The sequence below is a fragment of the Vipera ursinii genome (genome assembly GCF_947247035.1).
Source record: "Vipera ursinii genome assembly, chromosome: Z".
NCBI classification, from domain to species: Eukaryota; Metazoa; Chordata; class Lepidosauria; order Squamata; family Viperidae; genus Vipera; species Vipera ursinii.
In genome coordinates, this window is record NC_139517.1 from 14,217,803 (window position 1) to 14,235,910 (window position 18,108).

General features: G+C 42.6%; 1 protein-coding gene across 1 annotated transcript; it reads right to left on the reverse strand.

Moving 5' to 3' along the window:
* Positions 1-455: 455 nt before the first annotated feature.
* MAPK3 (mitogen-activated protein kinase 3) lies at positions 456-11,241 on the reverse strand. Its single transcript, XM_083378101.1, has 9 exons — positions 10,996-11,241; positions 9,000-9,182; positions 8,227-8,416; positions 7,981-8,097; positions 7,299-7,413; positions 6,970-7,101; positions 3,582-3,691; positions 2,964-3,106; positions 456-2,178 (listed from the first exon to the last, which is right to left on the reverse strand). The coding sequence occupies exons 1-8, from the start codon at positions 11,166-11,168 to the stop codon at positions 2,987-2,989; spliced, it is 1,140 nt and encodes a 379-aa protein (XP_083234227.1). The 5' UTR covers positions 11,169-11,241; the 3' UTR covers positions 456-2,178; positions 2,964-2,986.
* Positions 11,242-18,108: the final 6,867 nt, after the last annotated feature.

Here is an 18,108-nt window from a genome sequence, read left to right on the forward strand (position 1 = left end):
ATCATTTTTCACTCTTCCGACTGTAGCATCATCCCCATGATCATGTGATCAAAATTCGGATGCCTGGCAACTGGCATATATTTATGACGCTGGCGGTGTCCCAGAGTCATGCGATCACCTTTGCCGATCTTCTGACAAGCAAATTCAATGGGGAAGCCAGATTCATTTACAACCGTGTTACTAACTTAATAACTGCAGTGGTTCACATGAGAACTGTGACAAGAAAGGTTGTAAAATGGGAGGGTGGGGGAAAAAACTCATTTAACAAACCATCTTGCTCAGCAATGGAAATGTTGGGCTCAATTGTGCTCACAAGTCGAGGACTACCTGTATTCACCTTGATCTCTGAAATAGGATGCCTGCTCAGGTTACTGACATTGTAACTGCTTTTTAAAAAGGGCTCTACTTTAACAATCCATTCCCCCCCACCCCCCAAATTAAGACGTAACAGCCGCTGAAGGAATAAAGGAATGATTTATTTTAGGTCTTTATACAATCCAAAGCAGAGAAGGATGGAGAAGCATTAATTCCCTTTAATGCAAGTTCCTTCAAATGGTAACACACCCTAGGAAGAAAGCTCACTGCATATCATCACAGCTAGGACAAGCAGGCAATGCTGTCTGAACACAGAAGCTTCTCCTTCATTCAAATGGAAACTGAAGGGAAACAAAACAAACAAACAAACAAAAAAACCCACATCCCAAATCCCATTGTTCTGCTTAGACGCATTTCTCATCTTTGAGAACTGGAATTTGCAGGAAAAAACAACCGTCCAAATTGTTACTGTAAAATGGCACACGTGGAAGGGGAGGGAAGAGGTGGGGCCATCTGAGCAGCAGTTTTCCTGCAAAAGCTTAACTTTCAAGGGGGCAGTGGTTCATTTCCACTCATGACGGTGAACACCCAAACAACCCCCTGAATTTCTCCACAAAAAAAAACCAAAACCTTTCTACCTGGCACAGTCTGGTGGTTTTGGGGCAGCAGGACTATCCCTTTAGAAAACAGAACTGTGATTAGTGACTTTCCCATTTTTCCATTCACACTTGCCCCAATCTGTTAAGTTCCACTCCTTGAGGCTCTCTGCTTTGCACGATGAAGAGGGAGTTAAAAATCGGCATTTAAAAATATTGAGAAAGGAATGGAGGGGGCAGCCATGTTAGTTCATAGCAGCAAGAAGACAAAGTGCTGTGCCATTGCAGAGGCCGACTGATTTCTCAAGGTATGCAGCGGTTTACACACACACACACACACACACACACACACACACACACACACACACACACGCTCACCCAATTTATTAAATGCAAGGGCGGAGAAGGAAGGCAGACAATGAAAAATCTTAAGTCTCAAGGTTGAGGAAGCAGAAGAAATGTAAGGACTTCCTTTTCATCTGCACAGTTTCTTACACAACAGTTAGAAGCGGAGGGAGAAATATTTGTCACTCTCAAACCAGACACTTTTTTCCCCTCATCACAGGATCTTTCCTTGCACGGCATTTCAGAAGTTCCTTAAAATGACCCACCAAGGTTGGATGTGCATTTTAGGTGTTTCAAAAACGGCATAAATCAGCTGATAAAACACCAGCACAGACATGCCCTCTATTTGTGCAGGAAGGAATCAAGGCTCCTGGATTCTTAAGGTGTGTTGCAGAAAAGCTGGGTAGGCAGAGAGTTTTAAGATTCTGCTCCCAGTTTTCAAAATGTAGTGGGGTTCAGAGGATTACAGAAGAAAGATACAAAGGCTATGTCCAGGAACCAGGATTTGATTTCAGTTGCCCTTGCTAATAATGCCCAAGGGATCAGAAAATGGCCCTGCTAAAATAGGATTAGTTTATTAACTCATTAACAAAGACAGTAAAATGCCAAAAAGAGGAGATGACACCCCTCTCGTTGCTTCGAAAAGGGATAAAGGGATGGGAGACTGTTTTCTTTTCCCTCCAGTAGGGAGGGAGCAGCCCCCCCCTTCCCCAACCTGGGAACCAGGGTCTCACCCCAACACATCACATTAAGGGGGTCCAGAGATGGGTTACCAGGGTTCACAGCCACGTAGCAAAGCGCAGTTGTACAGCAAGTCTACAGGGGCACCCTGGAGTTGGTACCCCTGAATCCTGTGCTCCCCTCAACATTCCAAAGGAGGAGCTGGGTACAGTCCCAAATCATCTCCCGGTGAAGCAGCGACCTGAAAGAAGAAGGGATCGCATGAAGATTCACCTGCTGGTGCCTGGGAGGCCTTGACCACAGCTCCGTTATCTATGGTTTCTTGTACATTAAGTTATAGCCACCTTTCATCACTGAATACCAAGATGTATCAGAAACAGCTCTTTTCTCTTGCCACAAAGGATTATCGGCCCAGGAGAAGAGCTGTGGCTTACCGCCCTCTGGAACATCAAAGTCTCTGAGGTAAGATCAGTCCCCACCCATCTTAACCTTCCAGAAGGGCCTTAAAACCTGGCCCTGCGGATTGGCGTGAGAGGGGCATTCCAGACTCGAGGCGGATAGTGGACAGAGAGAAGATTCCAGCTCCACCGTTTGTATTTTGCCTCCTGCCTTAGCTGCCTTTCTTAATTTCAATACTAATATCTCATTTTAATATATTTTTTTAATGTTTTATACTATTTTTATTTGTTGCAAGCCACCTAGAGTCACCAGAGGGCAAGATGGACAGCATATCAATTTAATGAATAAATAAGCCCATGGGGATACCAGGGCATCTGCTGATCTTTTTGCACAGGGCCGCTGTTTATCCCACTTGTTTCAAGAGTGAAATAGGCAAATTAATTCTTCCAAGGCAGAGGGCTCTGGGAACGGTGCCTTGCTTAAACAAAACAAAACAAAACAAAACCCTCCTGAGATTTACAAATAACCTCATGATCAGGGGATGGGACTCATAGGTTACCTCCCAGGTTGAAAGGTTTTCTGAAGGAGGGGGCTAAATTAGCCACCCTTGAAGATGAACAGCTATACCTGCCACTGGCCTGAACAGGCTCTCAGGGCCCTTGATAGGCAGGCTGGAATCGTGCAGTTTCTTCAAATATCAGTTCTTTCAGCTTCTCTTTGGGCAAGTCATCCAGCTCCATGTCAAACCTGAACGGTTCCTCAGCAACTGGCTAGTAAAGAGAGAGAAAAAAAACCCAGAATGTAGAAATTCTCCTTTCCCAGCCACTTTTATTTATTATTTATTTATTTAAATTTATATACCGCCCTATTCCCATAGGACTCAGGGCGGTTTACAGGGAAAATTAAAATACATAGCATACAAAATTAAAATCAATTAAAATTATTAATTAAATTACAGTCCCTGAAGTTAAACTAAAACCCAATTAAATTAAATTAAATTAAATTAAAACCCCCTCAGTAGGGCCATTAAGGCCATGACTTTCTGCCCCCTTCTCCAGTCATCCTTTTAAAACAGGGGTCTTCAAACTTAGCCCTTTTATGACTTGTGGACTTCAACTCCCAGAATTCCTCAGCCAGGCACGCCGGCTGAGGAATTCTGGAAGCCCACAAGTCATAAAAGGGCCACGTTTGAAGACAACCCCCGTTGTAAAAGAACGACCCTCTTCCAAGAAAACAAGCCCGCACCTCATCTGAGGGGTCGTAGTACTGCTCGAGGTAAGGGTGCGCCAAAGACTCCTCCACTGTGATACGCTTATTGGGGTTAAAGGTCAACATTTTATCCAGCAGGTCCAGAGCTGAAAGGGATAAAAAAAAGTGAAAGGATGCAGGATCAGTTGCTGGACAAACACATGGCAACAAGAAGATTCCATTTTGTTTAGGAAAGGGACGGTTGCCATGCGCCCCCCAGTGGTAGCAGAGAGCAATGCAGGAAACATTTGGTTTCTGAGATCATTTGTCTCCTCAGCAAGCAGATGGTCTGGAGACTGAGTGGGAGGACTCGGCCTCCCCATAAGAAAAGCCCTGCTGATTCAGACCAGGGATCTGGGCCAGCGCCCTCTGTAAAGCCCACAACTCTCCCACAAAACAAAAGCAGAGTGCCTCCGAAGTGGATGGCAGCCTGTTTTTTCCCCCCCAAACTTGGCAACTTAAAACGTGTGGACTTCAACTCCCAGAATTCCCTAGCCAACATGCTGGGAGTTGGTCCAGGCGTCTTAAAAGATGCCAAGACTGGGGGGAAAAAAGACATTGATTTAAACCAGGGGTCTTCAAACTTGGCCCTTTTACGACTTGTGGACTTCAACTCCCAGAATTCCTTAGCGTGCCTGGCTGAGGAATTCTGGGAGTTGAAGTCCACAAGTCATAAAAGGGCCAAGTTTGAAGACCCCTGATTTAAACAGTGGCCACCCCTATTAGGAGAAACATAGTTATCACAGTTACTAGAAATTATGTTTTATTTTCTTTCAAAATGATTGAAGTTACTGACCAATACTTCTCATCTCTTCTTATGTGGCCAGAAATCTCATATAATTTTATAGGAAACAGATCTTCCATTTTTTTGTTCAAAATCTGTTGCCAATTTAATCTACTATCTGTAAATCAGAGCACTGTGACAAAAAAAAATCAATTCACCTTAATTCAAAGATCATCTTCCTCAACTCACTTTTCTTCAAGAACTCCAATCTTTTCCTAGTCCCCCACCTTTAACCAATTTTGTTGTCTTCTCCAGCTGTTAATTCAATTTTTGAAATGAGACAGTCCAGAACTAAAAGGTAGTTCAAGCCTAGCTAAAAATATTCTTACATGTGGCAAATACTGATACTTTTCTCTTTAATCCTTTTTTATAATTTGAAGCTTTTCATTACTATAGCATCCTGAATTCATATGTACAATGATTATATCTCTAATAGAAGTTAAAGTTAACTTTCCTGGTTATTCACAGTCTATTCAGATCCTTAAGTCTATTTATCTTAACCCTTATTTAGGAAATAAGTAAGTCTAGCAGGATCTTTATACCAATGTTTTCCACTTTGTACTAACGATGCTGCCTCATGTCTGCCTGGGAAAGACATTTACATAAAAACTGGATTAACAAATGATGGCCAGAACAGACAATAAAAGATAAAGAGGCTTTGAAAACTGATGTTTGCTGGAAAGAAATGATTTCAGAGAAGACAGAAATTGGGTGAATCACATGAAAGTAAGTTTCTATATACCAATGTTATTTACCACCTATAATTTCTTGCATTTTTTCCTGTGAAAGAATAACAAACAGACCTTGTACTGACAGGGTGTGTATGTGTGTGTGTGTGTGTGTGTGTGTGTCATTCTGGAGTTGGTTAATGGACTAAGGCCACACCTCCTCCCTTTGTGCATCTTGCTCTCTTCCTTGCCATCTGATGAATTTTAAATCAATTGTAATGTTAATATTTAGAGTTTTAACACTTTAATGTTTAACCTTGTTTTTTGAGATTCTAAGCTGCCTTGAGTCACTTCTAGGCAAGATAAACAACGTATAAGTTTAATAAATAAATAAAACATACTATTACGTAATAATGTTACAATATATCATATAATAGTATAATGTAAGAAACGTTGAACGTCAGGGCACTCCTAGTCTACTTAGAATCCCCTTCTATCACCAAAGCAAAATCATTTGATCTCTAAGGTTTAACACAACATTTTGTCCAAAAAAAAAAAAGGAACCAAACTTTTGGCCCTCTTCCAGTAACATTATTTCACCACCACCACATACCGTGTGCATCCTTCAACCACACAAAAATTGCCTGCTTCTGTTACAGATTAAGCTGCTCTGGGAACCAGCTGTATTTGAAGAACTACACATCAATGTCACACAAGAGAACTTCTAAAAGCTTTTAGAATTAGTTTAAGGTACTTTGCATATTTTTCTCTCACCCCTTCAGCATGTATCTTCCACGGAAAGCTGGGAATGATGCTGACTGTAGTATATACATTTAAACATTATGTATCGAGGAAGACTGATCTAGAATGCATATTTGTGAATTGTGAGGTACAACTTAAGACAGAAAGGAAGTCAGTCTTCCTGCCCTGGGTTATAGAGAATGCACATTTCAGCAGAGACCGCTTAAATGATAGAATTCTGTTTTCTTGCTAATCCTTATTGGAACCTAACAGCCTAAATCTGGGGTGGGGAACTATGGCCCTTTTATGAGTTGTGGACCTCAACTCCCAGAATTCCTGAGCCAGCCATTTAGGCCATAGTTCCCCATTCTGGCCTAAATTTATTTTTATTTTTTTTTATTTTAATCCCATTTATATCCCGCCCTTCTCCGAAGACTCAGGGCGGCTTACAATTTAAGCACAAACCAATGTGCTTAGCAATAGCCTTCATTCTATGTATATGCCTGCTTATTAGGGCTTTCACCCCCCCCAAGCGGCATTATTACAAAGTCAGCTTATTGCCCCCAACAATCTGGGTCCTCATTTTACCTACCTCGGAAGGATGGAAGGCTGAGTCAACCTTGAGCCTGGTGGGATGCGAACCTGCACTAATTGCAGGCAGCTGGTGTTACTTAAGGAGGCATTAGCCCACTGCTCCACCAATGAAAGAAGACATGGGGCCATTCTGCCTATACTCTACCATGTGTGCTGTTTTAGGCAACTAAATTTCCACACCATTCAGTTTTTGCCTAAAGATCTCTAACTGCATTAAAAAGGACAGCCAGTTTCTAAATGACGAAGTCTACAAATAGTCTTCGCCCAAACTGGGCCCTGCTAGTGGATGGATGGCTTGGTGAAAGTTTTACAGAACAGTTGAGGATATAGAAGTTTAACTTCTAAATAAAGTAACAGTGGGAAGACTGTTACTAGATCATACAGATGGGCTCCTCCATATATAAAGTGTGCAATTAAAAAAACCAACCTGATGTCAGAACATTGGTTTCGATGGAACATTAACAGTGCCTACCAAGCTACAAAAAGCTGAAGAATTCTGGCCTGTCAGCCAGTGGCTGATGATTGATTTATCAACAAAGAGCCAAACATGCCAGCCAAAGGATGAAGCTGTGCATTTTCAGCCTTCTTTCTCCCTTACCTTTGGGATCAGCCTTTGGGAACAGTTTAGCCCAAGGAACTTTAGGCTTTTGAGGCAATGACTGGAGATAATTGCGAGCCTTCGTGTTGATGATGCAGTTCAGGTCATCCTGAGACGGGGAACCCAAGATACCTGTAGAGATGGGTGAAGAGAGAGCCATTGCATATCTAGGATACTGCAAGCCCTAGAGGAGAAATGGGCATTAAAGTTATAACGGGGAGGCCTGATGCAACAGGAGAAAGGTAGAATCTGTTACACAACTCATTCAAGAAGCTGCTCAGAAGTAGGCTACCCTGTCAAAGGCTTTGCTCAGTCGCCTTTCCTCTTACCCAGGATGTGGTTCAGCTGGTCCAGGTAGTGCTTGCCAGGAAAGATGGGTCGATTTGATAGCATCTCAGCCAAGATGCAACCCACTGACCATATATCAATGGATTTAGTGTAGCCCTGGAAAGGGGGAGAAGACACAGAAATAGAAGCTGAGGGTTTCTGACTGATCCCACTCTGCTCTCAGCTGCTATTAGGCCATGCATAGCCATCCTTGTATTGACATGGATGTGCTTCCTCCCTAGTAAATAAAACTTTTCAGTTTAATGTAAGAGAGGCACCTTAAACTGTGGACCCAGCAAAGGAAACATTTTCAGGAAAACTTAAGCTTCTGCAGCCTAGCCTATGCCTCAGTCTTCCTCATACTAGCATCCTTCAGTTAGGCCTCTGTGTGGGATAGGTATGCTAGAATTGCTATGGTAATTTGTACAAGTGAAAGAAAATATGAGACATGTGATACTGTGGTTCCACTGCACATTGAAGCTTTATAAATATCCATTTATCCATTTGATCCAGTTTTGGAACTTAATGATCTGGTTTTTACAACTTAATCATGGCTATGCAAGGTGTTACCTTTCCTTTTTTTTGAGAAGCTGGGAAACTTCATGCTCAGCTAAATTGGAGGCATAACAACTGTGCCTTTTAGGTGTTCTGGCTAACGTGTTCTATTCAATTTGCTTAATTTACCTTGGAATTTAGCATGATTTCGGGAGCTCGATACCAGCGAGTGGCAACATACTCTGTTAAGAATCCTGTGTGATCGTGGTCTGGATCAGCAATTCGGGCTAAGCCAAAATCACAGATCTGTAAGAAGAGAAAGAACCATGGAGTGGCAACCCCCAAATAAATGGAGGATTAATTGCACTGCAGAATGAAGCAGGGAAGAGACTGTTGGCAAGTGCAGAAGGCCTAGCAAAAGATTTAGAATGCCACCTTCAGGTCACAGGTGGTGTTGATGAGAAGATTGCTGGGCTTCAAATCCCTATGAAGCACATTGGCAGAGTGAATGTATTTCAGCCCTCGAAGAATCTGATAGAGGAAGTAGCAGATATGGTCGTTGCTGAGCTGCTGGGTCTTCAGAAGCTTATAGAGATCCGTCTCCATCAAATCCTGAACTATATATCTGAAAAAAGACAAATAATACCCCTCTCCACCAGGAAAGGGGAAGGAAGGGAAGCTGTCAAGGAAAGTAACCTCCTGCAAAGAAGGCAGCATCTCCACAAGTGGTCAGATAAATGATAACAGTGACCACAAATTGCGTTTGCTTTTAATAGCTCAATTAAAACCAGAAAGAACTGAAGCCAGATTCACACCACGTTCAATTTATCTCCTGTACAAAGTAGATCATCACCACTTTACCAGCTGCTGTATAAAAATAAAGGGACACAACTAAAACAGCGTTCTTAATTTTAGAGGACCTAAGAGAAGAAGAGACAACCATTTCATAAGTCCAATTATTAAGAAAGCAATACCTGGAGCCATGCCAGGAGGCAAATGGAAGCCAGCCCAGATGCTGGCATAATCATACCCTATTTTACATCATTATATTCAGAAGGAGCTAAAGCTTCTAAGCAGTGCATTTCATTAAAAAGGGACCCGAATAAGATTGAATAGATTATTGTAGAACATTTTCTCTGTGCGTACGCCTTTCTCCAAACAGATCTCCTTCCACACATGAAAAGACACAAGATGGTTTGCAAGGATACACATCACGCATCTGATCAATGGTAGGTGCACGAAGAATGTCATTAATGCCAATGACATTTTCATGCTTGAAGCGCAGAAGAATCTTGATCTCTCGCAGTGTGCGTTGGCAGTATGTCTGGTGCTCAAAAGGACTGATCTTTTTGATCGCAGCTCGGATCTTGTTGACGTGATCATACGACGAGCTGTTCAGAAACAAAGGCAAATGCATACCAGTCCTTGATATATTTTTACTTAATTTCTACAGCTGCTCATCTCAGACAAGTGACTCTACAATCTTTTACTATCAAAACTGATAAATCATTTCGCTCTCCAATAGAAGAGGATCCCTCTAGAAATTCACAACAAGAAGAAACATTCTAAACACAAGATAATCCACCAGAAAGCTTGAATGTTTTTTAATTTTGGACTTCAACAAAAGAGCAAAGGAAGGAATGAGAAAACACTAATAACACATTGTACCAATGTGGGACAACAACTATTATGATCTGAGAAAGAGCTGGCTGTTGCCAAGGCTACGGAACAGAAGTGAAACCTCTGAGATCTCAACAGCAGATAGGTTTTGCAAATCTAGAAAACTGGGTTATTTGATAAGTATATCATGCAAATACGGTTATCGCCATCAAATACACATTCTACCACAGAAACACTTGGGGATGTATGTGTATTGCACTGACTAATACAAAGTACATTAGTTCCAAACCTACACAGATTAGATTATGAGCAATAAAAAAATGGACTATTACGGAATACGGAAAGCCTGATACAAAACACAAGTTACTGATGTTAAACGAATGGCTGTTTGGAATATTTCAGTAAACATGTTGAGAATCATCGCAGCAACAGTGCAGCGCCTAAGACAGTCCTGCTTACTATAGCCTAGGCTTTAATGTGAACCAAACTGCTGAACATAGCACAGAAGCCAGCAGGTATTATAATTAGATCAATTAGTATCTATATAACACTTAGCACAGTTGGTGAAAATAGATCTGCCCTGAAGTGACAGTGATCTAAACAGGCCAGACGCTGGCTGAGGTTGATACTTGGATGGGGGCTGCTGTGCAGCTTAGTAACTATAATGCATCAAGATTTATTGGAGAGGTAACAGGCTTGCCAACACTTCAAAGAAATGCTCGGGGTGGGGTGGGGTGGGTGGGGCTCTGTGATTTATGGAACTAAATAAAAGTTCATCAGGCTGTTTTACTGACCCTGCTGCACCCCACAGAGAAAAGGAAAGTGTTAACCTTCGCGGTTTTTTGTTTGTTGGTTCGTTTTTGGTTTTTTGCCTCTCGACACTGACAAGTGCAAAAAGTATTTGTTTATTTATTTATTTGATTTATATACCGCCCTTCTCCCGAGGGACTCAGGGCGGTGTACAGGGCAATAAAAAATAAGAATACAGGACACAAGATTTAAAGTGAAATGATGGTGCCCAGTTATTAACCAGTTACCGGTAATAAACCAACTCCCCGGCTGCAAGGCAAGGCACCCCTACTAAGGCTTTCACAGGAAATCTGCAAATATTGGCACAGGAAGATAACAGCCTGCGAAGGCTGGTTTCGGGGAGGCGCTCGGAATACAACAATGACTTGGCAGGGCCGGCCGCGTCGGCTGTTTCGGGGTGGGTGGGTTTAAAAGGCAGATTTGACAGCAAGCCTCTGCAACGCGCCCTGCAACCGAATGGAGCAAGAGGCCGGCTGCGGAAGGAAAAGGCCCGCCGGGCAGGGACCCTTAAGGGAGTTGAAGCGCGTGAGGGGTGTGTGTGTGTGTGTGTGTGGAAGAGAAAGCAAGTTCCAGATCCAGCAAAATAACACGCACCCCCCCTTGCAAGACTTTTCGGTAACTAAGAAACAACATGGCGGAAGCGTTTTAAAAGAGGGTACGGTGGCCGGGCGAAGCCAGTTTTGTAGGAAGAGGCACGCCGGACCAATCTCTCGGCCGTTTCGCCCAGGTATGGCTCCCGTTCAGGGCCAATCTGCAGGGCTCGCGCTCGCTTACCAGACCATGCCGTACGCCCCCTCGCCGATGTACTGCAGGTCCGTATAACGTGGTCCCACGTCAAACGCCTGCCCTTTTACTGTCTCCGCTCCCAGCCTTGGCACTCCAGGCACCGGCACGGCTCCCGCCCCGCCCGGGGCCGCTGTCGCCGCCGCCGCCGCCGCTGCAGCCATGGCTGATCTAAATCAAGAAGCTCCCGCAGCCGCTCCTATCCCCGCTTTACCCGGAACCGACACCGCCCGACGAGCACCGCGCATGCGCTCCTCGAAGGAACGCCAAGAAAAAGCACTGCCCATGCGCTCCTCGGGAGCTGCGGCTGGAGCTGCTTCAAACGGCGCATGCGTCCGTGTTGGCTTACTGGAGCCGTGCGGGCCGCGGCGCGTCTGGATTGGATAGAAATGTCAGGAGCCCAACCCGGAAGCGCCGCGCCCAAAACATTCCACACCACGGTGAGGTCCCACCCTCGGGCTCGCGCGCGCTTGACTCCCATTGGGCCCCGCCTTTTGGCTCAGCGCGCCTCCAATCCTCTCCTTGACGCTGCGCGTCTGCATCTTAAGAGCTTTTAAGAGATGCTTTCCCTCCCTCCAAATCCGGGGTTCGAATCCCGAAATGGGAACGGAAAGTGGGTGCACGACACGAGTTCCCTTAGCCACGGTCCACTTAAGCCAGGTTTCTGATTTCGCAAGACCCACTGAACCAGGCGCTAAGTGCTGGAAACTATGCAGCGATCCAAGTTGGAAAACAAAACGACGGTTCGGGAGTGACGCCTGTCGCACCTGTGGACTGCTCCATCCATCAAACGTTTGATGGAAGGAGTTGCAGCAGGTTCTCCTTTCTGCGTCTTGAATCCGGATCGCTGCAAAGTCCTGCTAAATACGTTGCCTGGGTTTGCAAGATTTTTGTAGGTTCCATCAAGGAAAAGCGAAGAGGCAACGCTGGGGGTGCTATAGGATGCTTTCTTTTGGGGCAGGATATAGGGCAATTTTACCGATTGCAGCACTGCGGTTTTCAGGGGTTTCCCCCTGGAAAGGTAGGAATGGCTTTGTAGATGTTAGCAATCTGCAATGAAAAGATGGAAGCAGATTTTCCACCCGAAGTTAGAGTAGTGGTCTACTTTGTGGCTTAGTGTATTGTGGGAATACGGCCTTTATTTTTTGAACAACCAATCTAATTTCTTCTATCCTGTAAATAAAGAAATACTTGAGTTTCAGTTGTGCAGTGGCAAGAATCCTCCCCAGGCTGCCTTTATTTGCTATATTTATTAACTTTCCGCCTTCCCTTCAAAGCCAGCCTTTGAAGTGCTTTACAATAAAAATATACCCAATCCATTTTCTAAAATACATCTGGCTGGAAATCAACAAACACATTTGAAATTCCACCAACTGAAAAAAGCATTCAGAATAACCCCTGTAATAGCAAAAACCACATGTTTAATCTTTTTGCTGAAGGCACAGTGAAAAAGGTAAGATTTCACCCCACCCACAGGAGAGAAAAAACACTGGCAGCTGGGTCAGTAATGACAGAATAGACTAAGTAACAGAATGACATATTTGGAAGGGACCTTGGAGGTCTTCCAGTCCAACCCCCTTCTCAGAAAACCCTATATCATTTCACACAAATGGTTGTCCAAGTAGTAATCTGAACTTGATTGCTGATAGACCTTAATAGGTTACTTTAGGGGAAAAATATTTCTCCAGTGTAGCTCTCCTGAAAACAGCAAATACATCTCTGCCATTTAAAATTACAGTATGGTTTTTGTCAGTCTAAAATATATGCATCACAATCCAATGTATTCTATAAGCATTTTACACCCTTAAAACTGATTGTAGTTTTTTTTTCTTTTCAGTCCTTAGTTAATTAACATAAGCATTGCTAATCTGATTCTAAATAGTGATTGGAGTGCATGATCTAAAACTGGGTTTTAAGGATTTATTCTTCTTCAGTTTCTTAAGACTCAAGTTGTTTAAAAGGAAGCATTAGTATTTGGGGTTGAGGTCAAATCCAGACAACGGCTAATTCAGTACTTTGATGAACATCACAGCGCATACGAATCAAGATATGCTAAAAAAACTACCCACCATATTCTACCCAAATGGAAAATTATAAGTCACCTTTAAGGGAAGATTGTAATGGAAAATAACACAGTAATCCAACCAATCTATATTGAATGTGAGGATTTGAACAGGGGACACCTATTTCACAGGATGTCTTTTGCACAAAAGAAAGCTTTTTCAGTGAAGTTATTCCAGTTATGCTATACCTTCATTCAAGGAAGATTGGGAGGCATCTACCCCAGGATCTAAATTTTTCCAGGCAGTTTCCATCTGTTTTAACTTTGTGGCTTTACTGCTGATATATTTATTACATTGTTTTATTTATTTAATCCAATTGGATACAGCCCTGGTACTCAGATTGCCTCAGAAACGAGAGGCATAGTAATTCTGGAGAAGGATCGTGCCTGAATTTTGGGTGACCCTATGTAGGTCAGACATTAGGGGGAAAAATCAAATTCCAAAAATAAGGTAATACAAGAAAGTAAAAGTGAAGTAAAACAAAGCAACATTAAAATAAGATACAGCTGTGCACCTAATATATAATGTATAAGAAGAGGTATCTAAATTTAAAAAAATCAAAAGCTAATTGATTTTAACTTGATTATGTGCCATCTAGTCAGTTTTGACTTTTAGTAATACTTTTTTCCAGGTTGATCTTTCCCAAACTTGCTTCTTCCAACAGTGGACCAATTACCACTGTATTTGATTCCATTCTCTTCTCTTCCATCTTTCCCAACGTGATATGAGAGGGGGAGGGGGAGAGGAGAAATAAAACATAGGACAATCATTATCTAGCAGGTGAGAAGGTTAAACTATTGATTTCCTCATAGTAATAGCAATTGCACAGAAATTGGTTACCTCCCCAGATACTAAAAGCAACATCAATCAGAAAAAGGGGAGCTTGCTTAATAGATCAGTTTTACATGTGTTACTATGGTCCTAAGGTTGCCTGGCAATGCAGGAATATAGAACAAGCTTGGTATCTCCTAGTAGCTGATTAGCTTTATGCTGTGGTATTATTGTATCTTCTCTCCGTTAGCAGAGGTGGTACGGGTTAAATCTTGTCAGAGGAAAAAGCACTTCGATGGGGCACCCTCAAGATGTTCATTAAATAATTAGCTGGGATAAGTGCTTTTCCACCCAAACCATTCCCATGGGAAGTGATGAGAGTGCTCTGGTGAGCATCAAAGCCAATATCAAAACCACACTATCTCAATTCTGCATTGCCTGCCTCAGGCCCTCAGAAAATTAGATAACAGACTGAGAGGTCAAATTTCTTGAGATTTAGCTCTGTGCCTTTTCCAGGCTGAGTGAAAATTGTCCATGAGGCTCAACCAGGCAAAATTTCCTCTGTAAAGACTAGTTTATTTTACAGTTCAAGGGAGGGATTTGGCTTAACATCTATACTTAGCCACAAAAATCTATTGGGTAATCTAGATCTAGTCACTGGCTGGTTCACACAAGTGCAAGATTGTGGTTTAGCTTAACTATAGATGTCGCTTAATGTCTTTGCATGTTGACACCAACTAATTGTGATTTACCCAATAAACCTTGATTAAACCACAATGGCTTAACAGTGCATAAACTAAGCTGCAAGCAACTCTTCAAACCTTTTTTTTCTTGTAGTTGTATTTATGTGAAACTTAATCGAATGTAATAGTGGACCTGGTCTTCTACACCATTCAAAGAGCCATACTTGGCCTAAAACATATCGTGTACTTTTGGCTTAATGTAGTGTGAAGCACCACATCTTTTTTCAAGGATTGCTGTAAGAATCAAGGGGGAAATGGGTGTATGCAGCCTGTATCCTACCTTGAGGTCCTTGAAATACAGAAATACAGGATGATTAAAAAAAGTTATAGACTCCATTGATATGAACTATTGCGAACAGTGGATAGAAAGCCTGTCAAATGCAATAAGCTGGAATTTTTTAAAGAGAAAGTTAATAAACATGATAACATAAAAATGTTTAATTTTATACAAAGTGGTGATAATGAAATTCTTCTAACTTTAATGTATTAAATGAATTTTAGTATCTAGTGCTAGGAGTGTTCTTCATTCAAACTGATTCCAATGACAAATATTTTTCACTTTGACAGCATGGTTTGAGATAGAATCTAATACAGCACATGAGAGGCAGTTTGGTGTAATGGCTAAGGCATCAGGCTAGAAACAGGAGACTGAGTTCTAGTCCTGCCTTGGGCACAAAGCCAGCTGTGTGACTTTGAGCCAGTCACTTTCTCTCAGCTCAGCAATGGCAAACCGCTTCTGGCAAACCTGGCCAAGAAATCTACAGGGAATTGTCCAGGCAGTCTCCAAGAATTGGGCCGCTGTTAAGCGGGGGGGGGGGGAGAATAATACCGTAAATTCAACCGTAGTTGAATTTAAAATGTTTTTTCCTTTCTCTCTCTACTCATCACTCACATGATTGCTTAGCAGAAAAATGCAAGCCAGATGTCACACAGAAGGTACCAATTGTCTTGATGTGATGTCTATGGTTGAAAATGATCTCCATACTAAACATGCAGCTTTCTGTCTCTCTTCTCCTAAGTAAGACTTCCCAGCAAATGTGAACTGGATTGCAACGATTGTACTTGCAGTTTTCAAACAGTGTAAAGTTGGTCTGTGGTTTGTGCTGCCAAGCACTGAAGGTGATTCATCTGGAATGATTGCCTAACTGTGTTCCTGTTTCTTAAGGCTGAACTTAAAGAAACCAAGGAAGATATTCCCTTTGGCAATCAGAATCCAGTGCCAGGAAAGATGGAGGTAATTCAAATATTGTTCAGTGCTGGAATTGTATTTCCAGACCCAGGAAAATTGCTTTGCCTTTCCACCTTAAAATCTTAGTTCTGTCTGAGGTTCCCAAGTTGTCATTTCTCCCACCAATAGCATCAGCGATTGTGCGGTTTAAATTTCCTTTGCAGGTAAGTACTGTGTTTATTCACTTTCAACTATAAAACTATTTTCCTGCTATTCTATTACAATGTCTTCAATGATTCCCAACGATTCTGGGTGCTGTTTATGACCTGCAAAGCTCTTTCTGGTTGAATAGCTCCCTCTTCTTGTAGGTCAAGTTGATCAACCCTTGGCTGCAGCCTTCCCCTGCCTGCCCCATTTGTGCATCCCAAAATATGACAGCAAATCCTTTCAATACTGCAATTTCAGTTTTTTTGAAGAGAAAGTGTCAAAATGCAGGCAGTAAGCCATCCCTATTTAGCCTTTAAGTCTTCCCCACAACCACATAAAAGCAGGTTGAAAAGATATGCCTTACCCACTCTGATGATGTCACTGACCATGCATCCCACACATTTAAATAAATAAATAAAATAAATAAAATGTAAAAAATACAGTAAAAGCCGATATCCCCCTTGCCATGACCTCTCCTTTGAAACCTCCACAGGGCATTTTTATCTTCCTCTCAATTCTTTCCACAATCTGATGGAGAAGATGGCTAGAACATTAAGGACAAGAAAATGCAGGTTAGATCTGTCTGCTTGTATTGAAAATGTGTTCTGCACTGAAGCCTACTAGAATCACATTTGGGCAACACATGAGTGCTTGAACCTGTTAAACATCTAGAGCAGGGGTGTCAAACTGCTGGCCCGTGGGCCGGATGCATCATGCCGAAACCACGCCCACCCCAGTTCCGGCAATGGGTAAAAAGTCGCGATACGTCGCGACACATCACGTGACGTGGCGAGTTTGACACCCCTGATCTAGAAGCTATATCTATATATGTTAAGTTTGGGGATAGGTTGTGACATACATGTTGTTGGAAGCTGGCTGGGAAAGTTGCAGATTACGATCGTAGGACCCTAGGTTGCTGCAACCGTCAAAAATATATGCCTGTTTATCAAGCGCCTGACTTCTGACTAGCGGAATGTGGCGATGCTGTGACAGTTATAAGTACAGGCTGGTCCTGAGTCACTTTTTTCAGTGTTGTTGTAAATTTGAATGGTTGCTAAATAAATAGTTGTTAAGTCAAGGACTACTATAGTAATAGTAATACCACAATCTCTCAGGTCCTTATTACTGTAATTAGCATAGCCTCTTTTTAAGATGGTGGGTTTCCTCTATAAACAGACACTCATACCCAAGTCCTCTTCTGGCTTGATCACTGCAACGCGTTCTGTATGGGGCTGCCCTTGAAGTTTTAAACTGGTCCACAATGCAGTGGTGCAAACTGTGATGGGCATACCTCAGTGTGCCTATAAAGATTAGCCTTTTGTGAAGCCTCCAAACTGGGTGACATTGCGGGGCAATCTTATTCAACTGAACGAGACAGCAACACATAAGGGGGCTAAAAATGGGTGCTGTTTAATGCTTTGGGGGGAGCTCAGTTTTGTAGCTGGGACGTGCCAGTCCTTTGGAACCGCTTACCAGCTGAACTATGAATGGCCCCCGACCTTCGCTCCTTCCGGCGTGATCTAAAAACTTATCTATTCGAACAAGCCGGCCTGGTCTGATGGGTTTGGGGTTTTAACATTGTTTTTAACTAACTTACTACATTGGGCACAATCATTTAATTTTAAATCTTGTATCCTGTATTCTTATTTTATTGCCCTGTACACCACCCTGAGTCCTTCGGGAGAAGGGCGGTATATAAATCAAATAAATACATATTTTCTGAAAGTGATGTGGCCTTGCTTATCACAGAGGAAGAGAGGCAACTATTTGAAGCGGTGCCTCACACTACAGTAGTTACAGAGGTAAAATAGATCACCATCAGATTTTTCTGTAGCTAGTTAGAAAGTCTCTGGGCCCTGCAAGGCTCTTCTTCAAGCAGGAAAGAAAAGACCGTTCCAGTCTGGAACTGTCCAAATGGAAACCTGCGCACAATTCTTTTAACAAGCAGTGGTTTCCCCTCTCATTTGGGATCTCTCATGCCTGTACAGGATTTTGTGCAAATAAAGCAGCAATTCTGTGCCATCATCAGGTTGAAGGATGCTAAAGAAAGGAGGGGGGGGAGGGAAGGAAGAGAGGAAGTGAGAAAAAGTATGACAAGCAGAGGTGGTGAGCTTTCTGTGTGCTGGCCCTTTAAGAGATAGCCCTCCCAGCG

What these genes read in the sequence shown, in the direction of transcription:
- MAPK3 (XM_083378101.1), bottom strand. Translation starts at nt 11,168, where the DNA reads ATGGCTGCAGCGGCGGCGGCGGCGGCGACAGCGGCCCCGGGCGGGGCG. An exon ending in GGGGCGTACGGCATGGTCTG is followed by an intron (nt 9,183 to 10,995) that starts GTAAGCGAGCGC and finishes GTTTCTGAACAG; the next exon opens with CTCGTCGTATGATCACGTCA. An exon ending in ACTACGACCCCTCAGATGAG is followed by an intron (nt 3,107 to 3,581) that starts GTGCGGGCTTGT and finishes TCTCTTTACTAG; the next exon opens with CCAGTTGCTGAGGAACCGTT.